The sequence below is a fragment of the Strix aluco genome, chromosome 4 (assembly GCF_031877795.1).
Source record: "Strix aluco isolate bStrAlu1 chromosome 4, bStrAlu1.hap1, whole genome shotgun sequence".
NCBI classification, from domain to species: domain Eukaryota; kingdom Metazoa; phylum Chordata; class Aves; order Strigiformes; family Strigidae; genus Strix; species Strix aluco.
The window spans coordinates 53776016-53797554 of NC_133934.1; the positions used below are offsets into that span (position 1 = coordinate 53776016).

The window sequence follows — 21539 nt, forward strand, 5'->3', positions numbered from 1 at the left end:
AATGGGAGTAGATACAGTCAGTGCTTGATGCTTTCTTAGAGTCTGTAGGAGGAAAGAGTGATGGAGCAGTTATATGTTTGTGAACACTGTAGTAATGGCACAGAGGTATTGTAGGTTAAGCCTATTAACAGCTTTTGCAGGAGCCAACCCAGGGGCATTTGCTGACAAAAATCTCTTCTTTCTAGAGGACCCTTTTTGGTGGCTTTGGCGAAATCCTGGCATCCAGAGGAATTTAATTGTGCTCATTGCAAAACCTCCATGGCTTACATTGGGTTTGTGGAAGAGAAAGGGGCACTGTATTGCGAGGTCTGCTATGAGAAGTTCTTCGCACCTGAGTGTTCAAAGTGCCAGAGGAAGATCCTTGGGGTAAGTGACCAGCAAGTGGCCTGTTTTTCAGTGGGAACAATAACCACAGCATTCAGTGTTTCTCTGTAATGAAATTTCCTTTATCTGGCCCAGTTTGCATTCTTCCAAACATACTCTGACATATCTTTTCAGCTCCTGTCACATACAGAATGTTTTTGGCTCTTCTAATGTTGACCGTTTTTCAGTCTCTTTGAGAAAAGGTACTGTAGTCTCCCTGCTCTTCCAGATTCAGCTCCTGTTTTCATGAAGCTCTTCTGTAGCTGTTGTGATTACTAGATTTTTCTTGAGCAAAATGCTTTTAATTGGCAGCTTTTACAGAATTGGAGGCGGGCGGGAGAAAAATCCTTCTAAGCTGAGCTGAGCAGTGAGGAACACGCTGGTTGGCTAGATGTGAAGTACTGAAATATTCCCAGTGGTAATGTAGATAGAAAGATGCGTTATCCTACTCGGCACTGATCTTGCTAATTTGAGCCTGCCAGCTGATTGTCCGCTGCTGTACTGCAGACAGCAATGTGTCTGGACTCTTGTGTAACTGGGGTCACGCAGGGCTCTGGCAGCGCAATTCTCAAGTCATATTTGGCACTATAGAATCTTCTAAAACAATACAGAGCAGTCATAATTTTCTACGCGATGTCTTCTGATTAACTATTCACAGACTTGAGGAGATGTTGAAGATGATGCTTTTCTTATTTCAGGGGACTGTTGTGAGTGAGATCCTAATTAAAATGGTAAAGGTGAACAAATGAGTTGTTAAATCTGTCCAAATCTACATCAAACGTTCCAAAAAATGAAAGGTTGCTTATGATAAATAAGGATATGTACCATTAATAAAGCATCTCAGTAAGTTTAACATCAGCAGAAGTTGTGTGCACAGCCCATTTTCAGAGTAGCAGTAGGAAACAAAGTATTCTTGAAATGAATCAAGTGTGGAGTCATGGTCACCGCAATCTAGTCATCACATCGAAATAATGTGTTAATAACACTTTTTCTAATCCCCACAGGAAGTAATAAATGCTTTGAAACAAACTTGGCACGTTTCCTGCTTTGTGTGTGTGGCCTGTCATAACCCCATCCGCAATAATGTCTTCCACTTAGAAGATGGCGATCCCTACTGTGAGACCGGTAAGAAGCAACACAACCAAAGTTTACTGCAGCTGTGCGGGGAAGCAGAGCTTAATAATCTTGGAAAAAAATAATAATCCCTTTTTCTTAAGTGTTACTTCAGAAGTGTCCCAGCAAATTCATATAACTTTGATATGTCAATTCAAAGCAGCAACAAAGGCTGTAGACACTTTGGCGTTGCAGCAGGAGAAGTTGGTGAGAATTTCTTCATTGGCTTTTACAGGAGCAGGCTTCTTGACACTGGTTTTACTTGTTTCTGTTAAGCCCTCAGTTGTAGATAGCAGTGATACAGCAAAGTGTTAATTTTAGGGTGACTTTCTGGTTGGCTTTAAAATAATCTTGAGTTTATGTAAATCTGCTTATTTACTAAACAAGCAAATGCCAGTGGAGTAATGTGTTTTACTCTGAATAGCCTTATTCACAGCTGGGAGGGACTTCTGAGACTAAGCAGTCTGCCCAGGAAGTTTTTTGCAGGATCAGGGTAACATCTGTTGAACACAAGCTTGGGATAAAAAAAACAGGCTGTCAGGGAACAAATACAGTGATATGATTATAGCACTTGAAAGCTTGATGAGCAATATTATGTGAAAGATGCAGCTCAGAAGCTTAGAGGAATTCTGGTTTGGTTTTTAGCACTTCCAACTAATCATATATTTTTTATTGATACGAACAGTTTTTATTTATGCCTGTTTCCTAGTTTGCTTAAAACTTACCATGTACCCTTCTGGGCTAGAAAGAAATGGATAGTATTTGTAAAACAATTCCCACAAAATGGAAAAGAAACAAAATTGAATCACATTTGTCTATTTTCACACTGCGTGCTGTTTACATCCGTGTTAGAACCATCAGTCAGACCTTTTCTGTGTTTTTCCTTCTACTGTAAAAGGAGCATTGTAATTAACTAGAGGTGAGAGTGGATTGATCAGGAAGAGATTTAGTATGAAATCCTAGTGATCTGTTTGGAGTTCTTCTGGGTTGATCCCATAGTTGTTCTCAGCAGGTGCCATGGAGAGTCCTTATGTACTGAGCAGGCAAGGATGAGGAAAGCAGGCAAAATTTATCCAAAATTTTTCTGTTAGAGCAGCTTTAATAAGGTATTGGCAGATACAAAAGGACACAGTAGGTTATTGCTAACTCAGTGACACAAGTAGGGTAAGGTACTGCCCCTATTGAATTTGTGGAACAGCAGAGGAAATGGATATATGAGCAGCATCCTCCAGTGTGACAGCATGGTGAAATGTCATCCTCAAGCAATCTGAAGCTCCTAATCTTGGAACGATTTGATGATACAAAAATAGTATTGAGGGAATCGATAACTTCCCTTTGAGTAGAAAGCTCGTGACTGGGTTTGTTCTGCTAATATTGAATTCTTGTTCCTGCCACCAGATGACCCGCATGTTGTGCAGTGCATTGATTTGTGCTACTGTTATGATTCCCGTGCACAAACGTGTACTTTCCTATACTGTGAGTAGGAAACACTGGGATAAAATGTCAAGAATACTACACTTCTCATAAAGTTTATTTCTGAGATAGAAAGTTGCTAGCACAAATTAATGTAGACACAATCTGTGAGGTGTTATTGGCAGTGATGTGTTGTAATGGCTCTGGTTCTCTAACTAGTTGTTAATTTGAGATATATTCATTCTTCAGAGACTTTCAGTCCAGCTGGAGTTAAGAGCCTATGACTAATTTTAAAGAAATAAGGAGTAAATGTCATTGCCAGCTTTCCTTCTTCCAGTGCAAAGAAGGGTTCTAATTTTAAATCCGTATTTGAAAATATAACAGCATCAGCTATTAGTATTAAGGGGGTTTGATCTTCAAAACATTCTGGTTTTGGATGTTGATGCTAAAATGAAATTAAAAGTGCAGATATCTACAACTTTAAACTTTTTTTAAGTGCAGAGTTAGTAACCTGGTTTTGAAAATGCTGTGTGCAGGAAGCATTGATATGTGGCTGTATGGGAAGTCTGACTTGGAAGACTTTGTGGTATCACAATTCAAGCATGCAAAAGAAAGCTGATGCCCTTCATTTTGCCTTATCTATTGCCCTTTCTTCAGAAGAAAAGCCAATAAACTTATCAACACAAACCGCAGGCCAACTTACAAAAGGCTTTAAGTACTGGCACCAGGAAAATACGAGAAAAAAAGATTTGTGTGAACACAAATGCAAAAAGCTGAAATGGTGTGGTCATGAGATCATGTCCTTCAGGGGTTTTGCACAGATGTGTTCTATCATTTGACGTTTTTATTGTATTTCTTCTGCTTAAACACTTGCAAATTCATCCCAGTAGCATGGATTAATGAAGGCAATCAGTGAAGCTGTTTCTTGCCACTGGCAGCCATCAAGGGCTTTGCTTTTCCAGAGCACTTGTGTTCTCTGTCCTGCTGGGATGCCTCCTATGATGATGCTTTTTGAGGTTGTCATATAAAATGCTGTATTACTAAACCAAAACAGGGCTTTTCACTTGGACATGGCTCTGCTGCAATAAGCATCAGAGCTTCAGCAAATCTGTTTAATCTAGTAGAGAAACAAACTCTCCTTGTACCCCACTTGCCACTCCTTATAAGTCTCCTTGAAAACAAACCCTGGCATCTAATTTCCCTGTCAGAGGCAGAATGCTACTATTAAGCATGGAGCCCAAAGCTTCATTATGGTTGTCACTGTAGTTTGTCTTATGAAGATGTAATGTTGCATGACATTATGTATTTGCCATGGTAGCGTGCCGATTCCAAATTCTCTCATATTATAGCACTAATGCTGTTGTCTTCGGTGCAGGAAAAATTTCCTTCTTAGAATGGGGTGTTTGAGAGTTGAAATAAGTGTAAAAGACCAGACAACATGGAGTGAAATTTAGGTCTGCACAGGTGGGCAGCAAAGGGCTGTGTGGTGACTTGTAGCCCCTGAGATGGCTCTATGCCCAGAGAAGTGAGTGTCACACACTGAGACCGTGGGGATGGGGGTGAGTGTCAGTGCCTCCCTCCCAACTTTATACATGTATTTTATCCTGCTAGTCTACCCTGCTCTCTCTTTTTTAAGCTCTGCAGTCAGTGGGTATGGTATGAACAGTTTGGTGCCCTTTGTTTTGGTCTCTGCTCTCTGAGACTTCTGGAGAAGCTTTTGTCAGCTGATTTCAGGGGAGCCTCCAGAGGCACCAAGTCAATCCAGTGCCTAAAAATTAATGGTGTGAATAACCTTCAGTGATTCCAGTCACTAGTAACCATCCTGACACCCTACTGATACTTTTTTGTTAAATGCAATAAATATAATGCCTAAAGCCTCTGGTTTATTTTTGGTTGGGGTTTTTTGGGGGTTTTGGTTTGGGTGGTGGTTTGTTTTTTTTTTTTTAGAAAGCCATGTAATAGACTCCAGTGTCTAGAAAACTGTTCTGACTTGATCCAAATTACTAGACTCTGTTTAGGATAGAAGCCTAATGATTGCATGATTTTGTCTAGTGCAATCTGGGTCAAATGTTGTACCAGAAAGTAGGCAGGAGCTCGTTACTGGCTGAGGGAGTCTGTCATGTGAACAGCAAGTGTATGCTTTCAAGGCAGAGCCAGAGAGAGCGTAAGGAGCACATAGAGCCCGTGCGGGTGCTCTGCAAGGAGTGCGTTCCCCCCCCCCTCCCCCAGCGTGATATTGATCTCAAGGAAATGAAACACCAAGATGGAATCATTGCTCACTTGAAAGGACAAGGAAGGGGATGAGAACTTGAATTAGCGAGGAAAGGAGGGCATCCCAGTCTTTTGTACTAGGAGCTCTTTATTCAGTGTACACAGTATTATAAAACTCAACAAGTACAAACCCACTGCTGTTGGAAGAAGAGCACAAAGCTTTCAAGGGGTCAGTCTCGCTTTTCTGCTTATGCTTCATCTTTAAAATCTGTTTGTATTTGTTTGCAGATTACTATGCCCTCTTCGGTACTATGTGCCATGGCTGTGAATTCCCCATTGAAGCTGGAGACAGGTTTCTTGAAGCTCTGGGCCACACTTGGCATGACACTTGCTTTGTATGCTCAGTAAGTAAAGCTAGTCTACGTTTTAAACAAACCCGTGGTAGCAGTGCTTGTGCTAACCTGACTGATGTGGGAGTTAACAGCTATAACCTCTTTCAATCCTCTGAGCCCAAACAAAAAGCACTTTCCCTGTTATTTGGAAGGTGTGTTGCTATTGTGAGCCTTTGGCACCGGTCCAGAGGAGTTGTCTTGGATTGCAGCCATGTATCCTAGCATTTAACCCCTGATGTTTATTTCCTCGGAGCAAGCCTTGAAGGCCATACAGGAATGGGCTGTGTTTCTACAGTAGCAAGAGTGCTTTTGACATAAACTGTAGCCAAAGTATCACCTGCTTGTATTGTATGACCAAAAAAAAAAAGCCCCAATCTTAATGACTGGATTTTTTTTTTTTAATGCTGAACCCAACTGAATCCCAGTAAGAACTTGTTGACTTAAAGAAAGGAAGGTTGTGCTTACATCAACCATTAGTATTATAACAAAAAGGGTATCCCTAAGAAAAAGGTAATAATTCTTTGAATATATTTGTGCATAGAACAATGCCATGATTTGGCATTCTGAACAATGTATGGTGTAATTCATCCATCTGAATTGGATGATCTTTTCTTTTTTCATCCCATTTCAGGTATGTAGTGACAGTTTGGAGGGTCAGACTTTCTTCTCCAAGAAGGACAAGCCACTGTGCAAGAAACATGCTCACTCTATCAACATCTGATGCTTGGAGTTCATCTTGTGTAACAAATGTACTGAGCAGAAAGAAAGGTTAAAATGTCCACGTTCAATAATTGGATAAAATTATTTATATATGATTTTCTAGAATGGAAGAGAAATGTGGAAACTTGCAGAGGTGGTTGTACACTAATTTTTAGAGCATTTATCAGTTACGGTTTTGTTTCATAAAAGGGTAGGAATTGCACCCAAGCCAAATGATTAGAGTGACTTTACCTCTACACTTAGCACATTACTGAATTGGTTTCATGATTTTATGACCACATTTATATCTGCTTCAGTATGAGAAGTAAAACATCTATAAAAATAAATACCTGATATTAGAAGTCTTGGTTGTGCTGCTATTCAACAAATAAAAGGAGATTGGCTTCAGTGATCCAGATCACTTTATTGTGCTGATGTTTTTTAAAGTGTGTCTAGAAGTACTGCAGCTAAACTCCATTAAAAGGAACTCAAAGCAAAAATAAGATTACATGGAATATATAGTTCAACAACTGGTAATTTTTATCTGATGCTTGTATACATGAAACCTCCTGCACAATTACGTGTACCTGTGCCTTTGCAGTTAAATCTCTGATGAGTCTGCAAAGGACAGATATTTTTACAAAGCAGTTAAGTGGAGCAGTGGCCATGCTGGTGAACAAGAACAGTTTAGAAGATGCCACTTAGAAGAAAACATAAATGGAATACTCTTCCTTAACTCATGTACTACCAGAATGCTAGCCAAAATAAACCTACTAGTGAAGGTGTGTTTGAAAGGATGGAAATGTCAGATCAAATCTTGAAAATAAGGGAGCAGGGACTTATACTCTTATGTTCGCAGTTCAGGTTTTAGATAGTTCTAAGTGCCTTGGAAAGGGGAAATTGCCCTGAATCTGCAGGTAACAGTGTTTTATATCCAGAATGTGAGACTGGTGTTGAATGAGGGAAACTGCCAAAGTGCAACTGAGGACATTGTTTTTCTCTCAGTACATTCTTTACCATGTAGCTCATGAATATGTATATTGGTGGTGTGCCCGGTAGTGTACCTAAAACTAACTTTCTTGCTCAGCTGTTATGATTTTTATTAGTTTAGGTTTTATTTCTCCTTTTTCCTCCAGATGTAGGGAATATAGTGTTGAATAATATAATACTGAGTTAGGCAGCTTAGCATCTCTTAGTTCTTGCAATGGAGCGGAGAGACAATGCTGTCATTGTGCATTTACTGCAAGCCAGAAGGTGTAGCCAATTCTGTGGTTTGATATGAATTTTGCCTCCATACAGAGTGTCAGCGCAAGACCTGTGCACCAGCTAAGTCCCACTTAACTTAAAATTGGGGCTTAAGTGGTATGGAGCAATAGAGAAGAGGTGGTGACCCTCTGCACGGGGCAAATTTTGCTCCAGCAGAGTTGCACAACAGAGAAGGGGGCCCTCTCAGGGCCAGATCAAATACCTGAAGGAAACTGAATTTACATGCTATTTAATTCAAGTGGGATGTCAGAGCTGAATTGTTAGTCTTTAGTGCTTTTTCCAATAGACATTAAAAGTAGCCATTTACTGGATTTGTGGTTGGTGGTTTTGGTTTTTACTGATACAAAAGACAGGTTTATCCATAAAACCATGGGGAAAATCACAAAAAGTTGCCATGGTTAAGTAAAGCAATTGTAATAAAGAATGTCCACAAAAGAGGGGGAAAGAAAACCAAAATTGTTGTACTGAATTATGAAAAGATTTTTTACTTTCTTCTTAATTCAGTGAGGCAGGTTCACATTGTAGGGCTGTTTCACTTTATTTCCTGAGGTTGTTTTTCTTCAATACTACCATGTTTCTCTTTTTAACTTCTGGTGGTACAGAAAAAATGGCATAAAGCTGTTTAAAATGTTTACACTCTTGTAGATGTACCCTTTTGTGAGTTTGGCTGAAAATCAGAAGGGTAGAAGCAGACTGGACAAGATATGGTAATATATGAGCCAGATAGCTTTTGAAATCAGGTGGAATGTGGAGGAATGAGACCTAGAGACTAGGTTTCAGTGGAGCTATATTGCACACGTGTGGGGAAAGAGGATGGGAATGTGCAGGATAAGGCATTCAGTAATTTCTGCAATTTAAACCTCGGTATTTTAAAGTAGGATAGAAATTTTTCAGTTTGTCATTGACCTTAAAACAAAAAATTGGAACTATATTTCTTAATCCATATGTTCCAGGGTTTGAAATTTTGCAGTTGTTAATGAATTTGAGGCCAAAAGCCTGAAAGGCTCTAATAGTACTGCTTCATTTAGCTGCTTTGCCTTTAATTTTCTGCTTTTATCTATTTGTTTAAAATGTAAAAGGAAGCATAGAGTCGCTGATACATAATGAATATTTAATGGCTCTACCAAATTATATAAATCAACTAAAAGGAACATAATTTTTATTGTTATTTTAATAAGTGAGATTTTAGTAGAGCACTTTATAATAATGCCATATATCTCACTGAATATTTATTACCTTATTTCGTTTAGGACTAGTTCATATTGGTATCTTTGTATTTTGTTTTATTTGTAAGCCTGCATATTTACCTCTAGAATCTTTTGGGGTGTGTGTGTATGTGTTTATATATACTACCCTATACATGCGCACATATGCGTGTACATTGAGAGACATACATATATGCACATATACATACGTATATTTGACTGCAGACTTGACATAGCAAAAATCAGCACCGTTCCATCATAATTTGGGGATTTAATGAGATTCCCAACTATTTTTCGTACAACACATGTTTAGCATTCATGTTTTAAGGGAATGTTAGAAAGTCAGACACGCTAGTAACCTAACTACTGTAGTTTTTTGCATGCATTTTCAATCAGTAATTATTTTTCTTCCAAAACTGCCTGTAAGAGAATCGGGTTTAACTCTGTTTGAAGGTAGAAGGTCTTTATGAGTGAATAATTGAATCATGATTACAGTTTCAGTATATTGTAACTAAATAATTCAGAATTATGTGTAAATATAAATGCTTAATATAACAATGCAATAAACGTAAAAGCAAAAGTTGAGTTGTGGTTCAGCGTGTGTTGGTCTGTTCAGTTGTGTACCTGTTTCTTCGTGGAGCTACTTGCATCATCTAGCCATATGAGTGGCTTTGCAAACAAGAGTAAGAAGGGGAACTACATCAATTCACAGATTACTTGTCTGAATCTCCTTTTTTTCATTGTTTTACACTAAACAACCAGCTGTTAAGTCCAGGCAATTTTCTTGTGTTTGGCATCAAATTTTGGCTGTTCACTGTTCACATTTGCAAATTTAATTGTTATTAAAACACAAAACAAACAAACAAACCCAACACAAAACCCCAAACTCTGTATCTGTCCTCAGTTGTTTTGTGGTTGTTGGATGGGGTTTTTCTCTGAATCATAGCCAGTACAAGAAGGTCATGATTGTACACATGAATAGATATCATCTGAGTCGCTTGTTCTTCAGTTTTTTCTGCTTTACAGAAAAGGACCTGGGGGTCCTGGTGAACACCAAGTTGACCATGAGCCAGTGATGTCCCCTTTGTGACAAGGAAGACCACCAAGCCTTCTCGGATCCAGTAGGCAGAGCACTGCCAGCAGATTGAGGGAGGTGATCCTTCTTTTCTGCTCAGCTTTGGTGAGACACATCTGGAGTGCTGGGTCCAGTGCTGGTCTCGCCAGTACAAGAGAGACATGGATGTACTGGAGTGAAGAGCTAAGAAGATGATTAAGGGCTTGGAGCATACAAGGAGAGTCTGAGAGAGCTGGTAGTGTTCAGCCTGGAGAAGAGAGGGCTCAGGGAGGATCTCACCTATGTGTACAAATACCTCGAGGGGGGGAGTAAAGACGGTGGAGGCAGATTTGGCTCAGTGGTACATAGTGACAAGAGAACTGTGAGGGTGGTTGAACACTGGCACAAGTTGCCTGGAGAGATGGCAGAGGCTCTGTCCTGGGAGATATTCAAATCGCAGCTGGACACAATCCATGGACCAGACAAGGTCCCGTAATCTCCAAAGGTCCCTTCCAACTTCGGTGAGTCTCTGATTCTCCATCTTTTCTCAAGATGAAATGAAAGATGGAAAATATGGTATTCAACACTGTAGAATATGTAGCAATGTAAAACTCAGTATTGGCCAATTACTATTTATTTGCTAACTTTACTTAATTCTACTGTCCTTTTAGAACACTTTGCAATGCTTGTTTAGAAGTGTTTAGTATTTTTCCTAAGTTGAGACTGTTCAAGGAAATACTGCCTGCTCTGGCAAGCATTATCTGATACTGTACTTAGCCTTGGCATGCAGCAGTCTCCGCTTTCACTGCAGGATACTTAACCATCTACTATAACATAGCCAATTACTTCTTGATAATACCAGCCTGGTAAGACTCTCCTTAGCTGAGTATCTCTTAACTAGGCCAATGCACTGTTGTTTTCTACCTTTATTTACACAAGCAAAAGAAAACACTGCACACAGCTCTATAAAATTTAGAGGCAACTTTACAGAAAACTTGCCTCCCCTTCAGTGTTTAGGCTATGAATGAGACAAATGCAAGTCTATTTGCAAACAGTATATTAAACTCCAGAAGCCAAACTTTTAAAGGCATCAAGTCTGCATTTGACATTTTAATGGCAAAGGTTTGGTTTCTATCAATCACAACGTCATGTAACATTAAAATGCACCGACAGAAAAAAGAGATCTGTCATTCATTCATTAAGACACTGTAATCCAGTGTAAGATTTATAGGCTTAAAACTCAACAGTGTGTTTTCACAATAAATCCACTTTCACTGCTCGGCACAGAACAACTCTCTCTGTCACTCAAAATGTTTGCTGATCAAAATGCCCTGTATGAGATCTTCAAAGGGTTTCTCACAAAATTGCATATAAATCCTTTTACCAGCAAAGGCTTAATTTAGGTTCGAGTTTTACTTTCCTGGGACATTGGTTAATATCTTGTGCTCAGACAAGATCTTGGTTATATCAGAAACACATAGGGCCTAATTTATTATTAGCAGTCTGGTGTTAATTAGGGGGAATTACCAGAAATAGTTTGCTTGATGGAAATTTATTATGGGATCACACTTTACTGATGGCAAAATAGGAGTCACTGAAAGAGTGCAGTTCCTTCTCATAACCAACTAATTAATAAGGTGCTAAAATTCCTCTGAGAAGGGTTTGGTCCTAACTATGGGAACCTCACAGAGCAAATGGTTCCTATGCAGTATTTAAAATTTAAAAGAGGAAAAGAGAGAGGAGAAAAAGCTGCCCAGCAGAAGTCTCAAAAGTGGTATGGTTTTTTCTTGAATTTATGAAAGAAAATATTTAGCTGTGTTTCCAAGCTCGTTAAAGAATTGCCTTTTCCAGACAGAAAAACAACAGCTAGTTTATAATCTCGTTTGGTATGCTTCAACTTGGTTTTCAGTTTTACTTGTGCATACTGCACGCTACAGCTTGTAATTTTATGAATTGGGCTTATAATGAGCTTTTATATTGCTCTTTATTGCTTTGCCTAAAGATCTTTCTCATTATCATTTGCCATGAAAACTGAGGTTGGTATAGACAGAAAACTTGTGTTGATGACTGAAAAATAAAGCAAGTATCCGCATCTCTGATAAGCCCAAATCGAACACGTGTATGGCAGATTGGGGATAGAAAACCACTCTCTGTTGTTAGGGGTCTCATGAAAGGTTTACTTGTGTTAGAATGGCCTGTCATCGTACAATGGAATGCAAGCAAAAATGTCTCAAGAAACTTAAAATCTCCATGCTAAAATTTACACATGGCTAATTTGCAAATATATTTGCCATAAGATTTTTCTCAAAAATATTTAAGATTGTAAGGTATGCAAGTTGTAATAAAACGCTTTTGCATTTGCACTGGAAATACCTTAAACTCTTCAAAAACATCCAGCATTTTGGGTATGTTTTAAAAGGTTTCTCATACTGTGAAACTAAGGACTGTGTCATTGTGCTCTGAATAATATTCACACTTTCCATAGGATCACAGTTATTTCCTTTTCAGTACTCATGCCTTCACTTTGCTTTTTCTTACTGCTGGGCAGTGCTGTTGTTTGTTTTAAAGTATTTCAGTAGAAGATAATCCTGTCAGGTGTGTCCCTTATTTCTCTTTGTGATGCATCAGTGAAATGTCAAATGTTCCTTTGGTAAATACAAACTTGCGCTAAATTTTGGCACACTTTCCAAAGTGTCAAGTTTTCCCACCCAGAAGTTTCCGCTGGAAAAATAACTCAAGATACTAGACCGAAGCAGTAATTATATCCCACATAAACTCTTTCTGTCCCTTGAAATCCATCAAACAGAAGGGGAAACACATGAAAACAAGTGTAGGGCCAAAATCATTGATAACCTAAGCAGATAGAGCCTCACTGATTTCAACTTATTCCTCTCCAAATTAAAAATGGCCGGTATCAAAGCTTCATTAATTTTATGCTTATATTTGCCCAATGAGTGAGATAAGAATTAAACTAAGGATCTGGGCCCGTGGTTTCAGCGGGATTTCCATCAAGTGTCACAAATCTACCTGAAGGAATGCTCTTGTTTGGTAGATGATGAAACAGTTGATTACCATGCTACCCAGAGACAGGAAAATCACTACAAGAAATAACACTGCTTCCTAATAGTGTATTTAATTTCTCACATCTCAGATGTTCAGTGTCTCTGAAGAACCATAGCGGGTTAGGTAAGAAAGTGATAATCTTTCCCTGATACTAATCTGCCTACACTAGCACCTTGCTGATTCAATGAAATTTAATTAAATTGTTATATACTTCCACTCAAATAGAACATAAAATTTTTGTGCTCATCCTGTGCTTGGATCAATATTCTCCAAGAATAAAAAGGATGGTAAATTCACAAACAATTTGGCTCTGCATGAAAGATGAACTATCGGTATTTGCACTAAGTTGAGGTACTCTCTGCAGGTTTTACCCACATCAGAGTTCTTCAGCTTTTCTTGCCATTTATGTTGTCCTAGCAGCATTTCTCCAAATTATGTAAACCCTTCAAAGTGTCCTTTAGGGGTGGATTGACAATTATTCAGATGTCTCAACAATTACTGGAGTATATATTTATTTTAATTCACTTCCATTATTGAAAGTGTTGATCGTGACCTATAAAGCAATCACCTTCTCCTGCTGTGTGCAAAGAATAAACTACATTTTATAGGGCAGGACTTTTTTTTTTTTTTCCCTCAATATAGGGCTTGCTTTTCTTTGTATGTTGTATGGAGGCAGATAGGGTATAAAATAAAGCAACTTAATATCTACAGCACCTAGGGTCCAATCTTGGATTTACACTTGGCTTTAAACAACCCCAGTGAAGTTAACTGCTGTGTGACTTTTTTTTCGCCATGTGGTACCCACCAACAATCAGTAGAGAATTACTGGGAAACTGAGCAGTGGTATCTGGAGAAGCAAATAGGTTGGGCTTTCTCTGAAATCATTCAGTGCATAGCAATGGAAGTAAAGCAATGCTAAAATAAGACTGCAAATTTGTCTTTAAATCTTGCAGATTCTTCCTTATTTATTTATGTATTTTCCTAAGTATGTGGCTAATTGAGTGTTTTTTCCCCACTTTTAATAGAACACATCTCACAGTTGGCTAGAAGCTCCCTCTGCAAAATTTGGAGATATGTTATTTTTTTGATGCTTTCCTTTTTTATTTATTCCAAGTAAATGTCTGTAGTGTCTTGGTGGAGATCAGTTTCTGATGATGGTCTGATGAAGTCTATGATACTACCCCCCCCCCCCCCCCCAAAAAAAAAAAAATAGCAGTAGCATATTTTCTTGCTTAAAGTTTGTCTTTTACAAGGTTTCTAGAGCTTTGGCATAGATTTCTTAATACCACATTCATCCTCTGGGTAGTTACATGATTGTAGTAGGAGAATCTTGTATTTTTCTGCTCAATGGCAATTAGCATTCAAGGATTGTGGTGTACTGTGGGAGCGCTGGATTGCTAGTTAGACAATGTTATGGTACTACCATGAAACTGAGAGTTATAATTTGGAACATGATGGGATAGGTGTAATCGTAGCTCCACTGCACAAAGGGTCCAAACAGTTAAATGACAAACCATATATGAGAGCTGTGGATTACCACCGGCATCCAGGCTCCAGCTCCTTTCCTTGGATAGGTCCTGCAGTTGTGGACATGGTTGTAGAAGCAGCCAGCCAGGCCAGTTTGCCCTAACAAATGCCCCTGTTCGTTGCCTCTCTGCTGTTCATTTCCCATCCCTCCACCCAGCAGTACCCTGGTGACACTGAGCCTTTGCTCCCCCACATCCAGAGCACCAAAAATACATCTTTGGAGGCTTATGTATAGGGTAGGTTTTTAAATTAATTTAAGTTCAGAGCTAATCACTGTTGAGTGCAAGTGTGAGCCTACTCTATCAATTTGTATATGAGTTAATGTAATAAATTATTTGTTTTTCAGGAAACATGTTGAGAGAAGATTCTACCTTCTTCCTGGCCAGGGGTCTGCAAAATCAGCCAGGATGGAAACTGATACTCCAAATTAATTTCTTCAAAGAGTAACAGTTTGCTGTTCTGTCCTTCATGTCTTCCCATGATATATGGTGACCTCCTGTCTTACTCCTGGAAGGAAAAAAAAGTCATGCTGGGCAGCAATTTTTAGTTGTGCTTTCAGTCACTGTAGAGACAGAAGGGAAAAGTGAGCTGCAGCAGAGGCCAGGAGATGGGGCACAGTGATGGGAGGAAAGGGGAGGTGACAGTAGGAAACAGTTTGGTGTTTAGTAAAAGAACAAGAGCTTGTGCGAGTCATGCCATTTTGTCGTTTGTTTCTTCTCAGAGATTCATGAGAGGATGGTCTGAAAAAGGGGGATGATTTGGGGAGGACAAAGTAAAACAGCAGGCAGGAGCTGAGGATGCTTCTGAGGGGGACGCAGACCTTGCAGCCTTGTGGGAGGGGACTTTTCTCCCTTCCCTGTTCTACATTTATATTCATCACCAAATTGTGCACATTTTTCTTCTGCCAGCTTTTTTCTTTGAGGTCAAATAGCTTTTTCATCTTCATGATGTACTTAGGAGCACGAATAAATCCTTTTTTTGTCATTGGCTGATCCTGAGCTACCCAGAGGCTGAAGCAAGTGTTGTTTAACATTACCAGTGCCAGCTGCTGCTTCATATTACACTGTCCCATCCTGTGCTGTCTATAGGCAGCAGCCCTATCTCAAATTCCCCCAGGGCTTTGCTTCTCTGAACTTCTTCCAGCTCCTGGCATGGCCACCTCTGCTAAAGTCCATGTGGAGCAGAGCAGAGCAGCTCTGTGGATCTGTGAGTGGGAAATGCACCTTGAGCTGCTGCTGCCCTTGTGCAGTACCATAACTCATAGGGGATGAAATGGACTGGAAAATGTCATCTAATAATTACAATTAAGCTTTTTACCTATTGCTGTGTGCAAAGTTGGAGCTGCTGTTCTCCACGTGCTGTTTAAAACGCTGCACGAGGGAGCGCTGACCGTCTGAGCTAACCGATGCCCCAGTGCGAGGGGCATCCAGCTCCTCTGGGAGCTGACAAATTTCTGGAATCTCTTTGCTGTGGCTCATGGTTAAACAAATCCATCACTCCTTCTGGTCCATGGATTATGTACCTTGTCCAGCACTACCCCAGTGCATGTATTTCATATCCTCCTCCATGTCAGCCAGAGACTAATAACTGCATTTGGATCCACAGAGCTAATCCATAGCCTGATATCTCACTTTGTCATTTTTTCAGTGCTGCCTTGTTTGGAGTTTCAGTCCATCTGGAAGAGCTCCCCAGCCCTTCCCCTCCTGCCTGCTACCAGCTCCAGGAGTGTTTGCAGCTGGGCAGGCAGGGATGGGGGAGTCAGAACAACTGCCGTCTATCTGCCAGGAGGTGGCTTGTACTGCGGGGCTGCTGGTTACTTGCCCCAGCTGCTGTTTGAAATGGCTGTGGGCCACTAGGTACCAGCTACGATTCGACGATTCGACTGAGTGGTGGCTGGTTGATGAGGATGCTGGAGGAGTGAAACGCCTTGCCTGTCATGTCACGGTCCTGGATGTCACCTACCTTGGCCAGGCTGGTGCCCTGGACCACGGGTGGAGAAAGTCTGCAGGAGCTTCTGCTTTTCCCTCCTCATCTAGGTTTTTTTCTCCTGGGCCCTGTCCAGCCCCAGCTGGCTTTCATGAGGCAGGGTAGGGATGGTGCCCCAAAGAGCACAAGGGATGAACCTGCAGCACATTTTAATGCACAAAGCATTTTCAGTGTTTGGGGGTGAAAGACACAGCTTAGCCCAGAGAAGTGTATTTAATCATAGAGGAAATAGAAAAAAACAAACCCAAGTGTTTAGCCATCAGGGTGTTCTCTGTTATTCACAAATGAACTTAGTAATGCGATTGTGTTAGATGAGGCTAACACACCCCATGGTAAAGGCTGTTTTTCTTATTATACACAATTTAATGTTTAAAAATAACTTAAAAATTAATGAAAATAAATTTTGCTTTTGATTCATCAGCTTTCTGGAGGGTCTTTCACCTGAGTCCCAGTATCATTGAAAATTAGGATCTGCATCTCAGCCAAAACATGCCATGAGGGCAGTGGGGATGCTACATTTAGGAAGTGCTCTCATTTCATTGTGTTGAGCTGTACCAAACGAGAGAGGATTCCTATGGAAACCGCAGCATACAGTCAGGTAATCAAAGGTAGTATCTGAAGAGGGCTGAATCAGCACTGTCTGCTTCCTAACTTTGGAGTGCTTGACTTTTCAACCTTACAGGTGTTCTTTTAATTGAATATAACCTGTACAGCAAAGGCATGTGCTGGTATGGTGTTTATATCAATGCTCTGGTCTAGTTCAATACTCAAACTGTTCAGAGGTTTGGAGTGTAAAATAAATCCAAGGGAAGATTTATTAGTAGACAAAGGCCAGGCACAGCAGTCGATGATATGACCTGACTAGTGCAATATCTACATGGCGTGTGTGTGCGTGTTCATGCAGCTACAGAAATGAAGGCCTCTATAGTGAAACATACACTGAGCATCCTCTTAATTTTTTTCCCCTTAAGAACAGATCATACTATGCAGCAAGTGGCACATGAGGAAGAGAGCTTCGAGTGTAGTTTTGCTCTAAGTAGGAAGAGGTTAGTAAAACAGCATGCGAAGCTTCTCTAATGAGCAGAAATGAAGTTGCTTTAAATTCTACCAGAGACTTTGTGCAAGTTCAATTCAAATATTCATGTTTAAGTTAAAGACTTGATATACTAGGCATGGACACAAAAAGCTAGAGCAAAACTTGTATAGCTGAAGTGGAGGCTAATTACACAGCTTTTCTTGCAAATGGAAATTCTAAGGACTTAAATACTTTTCTGGTTAATTTAATAAAAATCATCCTGTTAAGTTTCTAGACTCTTAACAGATGACCAGAGGAGATGCATGGAAGAGGCCAAATAGAGATGGAGAAGGAATTGATGATATTGGGGAAGAAGTGGGGCTGACAGTTCAAGCAAAACAGGATCAAACAGGAGATTGCTTTCAGGTGAGGTAAGCTAAATATTTTGCTTTTTTTTCTAATTTCCCCCCTCCCCCACAGCTTAGACAGAAGCACTTGATTCACTTTTCTCATAAGACAATTTAGCCAGAGATATTAAGAAAACTGTTTATTTTGTATTAATTCCAATCAGTCTGGTTTTAATTATCTTTCTTTTGTTATGGTTGTCATATGGCTAATACTATGCAGATGTATGCAAATAGAAAACATTATGCTCTGTCTCATAAAGTTATTGAACATAAAGCACAACCTGCAGCCCTCCTCTCATTCTTGGTCATTAGCTCTGCACATTGGAGCTCCGTTACAGCACTCTGTACAGCTTTTTGACCCGGGATCTGGATCCAGAGAAATGCCCATTGGAATAAGGCAGTGACTGCAGGTAGCACAACGCTTGTTGTGAACGCAATATTCAGTGCCTGCATCCCAGCAAAGCTCTTATGCACACACTTCCTCTTAAACATGTAAGAAGTCCCCTTGAAGATAACTACTTTATTAGGCTTTGATTTCAAGCAGTCTATCAGACATCTTTAAAATAATATTTGTAAGGCAAGTTTATCAATGTTTATATTCCTAGCCTTTTTTAGAAATTATTTTTGTTTTGAAATTGAGCAGGCTACCTCTTTTTCTTGCAGACCCAGATAATATGCACACTTTCTAACCTCCTCACATTTGCCACTTTATGTAGAGAGTGGGTTTTATCAAAATGAGTCACAACATTATTATTACTCCACAAGGCTGAATTTGTGGAAGGTAACAAGTTTAAGTGATCTTAAATCGGTGCAGTTACTTATGTGAGTCTAATTCCAGCATGAATCTTCCCCCAAAAGTTACAGCTGCCTAAGAGCCAGCAGTGTCAATTTTTAATTCTGGACCAGTGACATATTTAGTATTTGACATTTTATATGTTTGCATAGCTAAAAATAGCTGCCATCATTGGGACTGGGCTATCCTGCTGCTTCCCAGGTCCATATCTACATGCCGTACACCCTGTGGTGCTATCCTCAAGGCAACAGCATTGACCTCTCGGTTCCTGTTGCATGGAGATCTAAGATGTCAAACTTAAAACACGTCACTGATCTGGAACTGAGCAGATACAAGCTAAGGGAGAAGCTGGAACTAGAGGAGGAAATAGATATTTATAGATGTTGTGAAGAGAAAAGAGGCCATCTGAAGCTAGTCAGGTTGAAGATGGACACAAATACAGCAGCCAAGAGGGGAACTGTGCCCCAGCAGCCTGGGGCTCCACAGGGCTCTAGCGACTATCACCACTGGGCTTGGCCTAGATGGCTGCAACTGGTAACTGCTGTACCTTCTTATGAGAAAGCAGCTGCCATTTTTTTAGGGGATATTTTAAAGTACCTTGTGTTTTGTCAGTTTCCCTGCTCATGTTGGAGAGGGTTTCCGTGCATCGTGCCTTTGGTTTTGTTCATCAGTCTGCCCATGCCAGGGGCAGTTTCCCCTCTGCAGTGCCATGGGGGAGCCAAAAGCAGCGCTGTGGAAATGAGTCAAACAAAATGTCAAAACAGGTTGTATGTGGATAGTGCCAAGCAGCCATTTACCTGTCAAGAATTACAGCTGATAGACCACCTTCATGTGGGAGAGTTGGCTTTAACTTTTAAAACCCCATGTGAGAATTACACTGTGTGCAAGAAACACGTCACCTACAATTTTACAAGGGAGTCTCAGGTGCCCCCAATACACCAGAGCACAATAAGAAATAAAAGGTTTGCAGAGGAATTTAATTCAGCGGCAAGTAACTCTAACAAAACAGATATCCTAGAGCTTGCTGGGATAACTTGCCAACTTTGGCATAAAATCTTTGCAATAAGGCAATGAAGGACATGGATATCTGTGAAGAAACTAGGTTCTGTAGCTGCGGTTCCTAATTTACATCCACCCAAGGTAGGATCAGCCCCGTCACATTTATTGCATGCTTGCATTTCAGGGATGGTTCAGGCTGCCTTTGCTGTTTCATGGGGCTCCTGGCTTTCCTCCTCCCTGGGAAGAGAGCAAGGAAGACTCACATGGCACCCTGTGAAAGGAAGAGGACACAGTAAATGTTTACATCGTTACACAGCGCACGTTACAGGTGCTTTCCAAGCCTTCCAAACTCCTCTTCGGAAATGAGGTAGCATTACAGTGCATTTACATAGGGAATACCTAGTGAGAACTGAAGTAAAATTACTTAATTGTAAAGGCTGGAGACTTTTTTTTGGGGAAAAAAAACCCAACAACAAAAGTCGTAGAAGTGAAAGGGCTTTGGTGATTCTTTTTGAAGAGGCTGCAGGTAAAATTGCTATATAAAATTATATTCTATTACATTTGCTCAGGATTTGGAGCCTCTGTAATATACACCGTCTGTGTAACTTATAAATGTCAGAGCCCTTCCCAGCAGATTTAACCTGTAATATTTAATGTATGGCACTTATGCATAGCCAAAATTACCCTTCCTAAGTAAGTTTCAGCAGGGATTTACAGCCCTTGTTACAAGAATAGTTCATGCTGGCATGTGATGTGAGTTTACCCAAGTGGACTGAGATGAAGGGAACTGTTACCTCAGATCTTGATATGATTATTTGCCCATCTGTGAAGTCTTTCTTTGAATATTGCCAGGATAGGAAATATAAAATGGCTTTGAAATGCCAAAGTCTTTAATTAAAAAGTAAACAAAACAGTGAAATCTGAAGCTAATATTATGGGGGGAAATAAAAATAGGAACGAAAGTGTAGGTAAGGACTTTGATATGATTAGTCAGATGCCAGTGAAGCCAAAACTCAAGCTCTGAAAGTATTTCATGGGAAGTAGTTAAAGAGATTGCTGCACTGCTTGTTTGCTGAGTTGGGATTGTCAGCAGGGCTTGGACTGATTTGGGTTTGGGTTTTTTTCTGAAACACTAAAATTGAGAAACTGGAATGAGAGAGATGGTTGGGATGTGCACGGCAGGTCCCAGGGCTCCCTGTCTGTCTGTCCTTGGCAGAAAAGGAGCCGAAAAGGAGCACGTCCACTCTTTACCACAGCCTGCATGGGCAACGGAGGCTGAAGCCAAAGCCTCATGTGTTGTATTGTTTGTGTGTTCCCACCCTCGCCCAGCATTATGAACTATGGAAGCAGGGCAAACAGGAAAAGCCCAGTTATGATTGTCATTTCATCAATGAACATTTCAGTCCTGTTCTCTCGGCTGCGTCCTGGGCTGCCGAGGCAGGGCAGGAGCCAGTCCTCCACTCCCTGCACCCGCCAGTGCCTCCAGCACCTTGCACCAGGGCAGCTGTGCCTGCCTGCAGCTCAGGGCCAAAGAAAATATGCCCCAAAAGGCAAAAAGGTTAGCTCATCTGTTGCTTATAGCCTGCAGCCTTTGTTCACAACAGCTACTATATTGGGAGTTTTCTTGGAATACGTAGTTATAAATGGTAATGGGAGTTCTCAGAAATACCATTTCAACTCCCTGTACTTGAAACAGATACCAGCGCAATCAGGCTCTGATCTCAGTTTCCAACCTTACCCTCATCTTTGAGGTGCTCTGATTCCTTCCTCCCCACAGACAAAAGATGTCAGGCTATAAAACACAGGGGGCAGCGATCTGGCAGAAGAATGAGGTTTGTCATACACATTTCAACACTTGACACATCTCCCAGGAGATGCTCATTAGCCAGTTTAGAAGTGACTGCATTTGCATGCAGCACCAAAGGACAAACATGCCCTCGAAGTGAAGAGTGTGCAAACATCCCGTGCTGGTCCAAGGGAAAGGATGATTTTTTTTTTCTGTAGAGAATGGAAAGTAAAATGGATTTGATGGG

At 40.4% G+C, this 21539-nt stretch overlaps 1 protein-coding gene across 14 annotated transcripts in view; it reads left to right on the plus strand.

Moving 5' to 3' along the window:
- Nucleotides 1-9247, plus strand: part of PDLIM5 (PDZ and LIM domain 5) — a 131225-nt gene extending 121978 nt beyond the window's left edge. For 13 of the 14 annotated variants that reach the window (XM_074823115.1, XM_074823114.1, XM_074823121.1 and 10 more), the window contains 4 exons: nt 186-366; nt 1368-1488; nt 5389-5504; nt 6124-9247. In XM_074823115.1, coding sequence (XP_074679216.1) covers nt 186-366; nt 1368-1488; nt 5389-5504; nt 6124-6213 — 508 coding nt within the window. In that variant the 3' untranslated portion in view covers nt 6214-9247. The other variant, XM_074823122.1, reaches the window with a different exon arrangement.
- Nucleotides 9248-21539: the final 12292 nt, after the last annotated feature.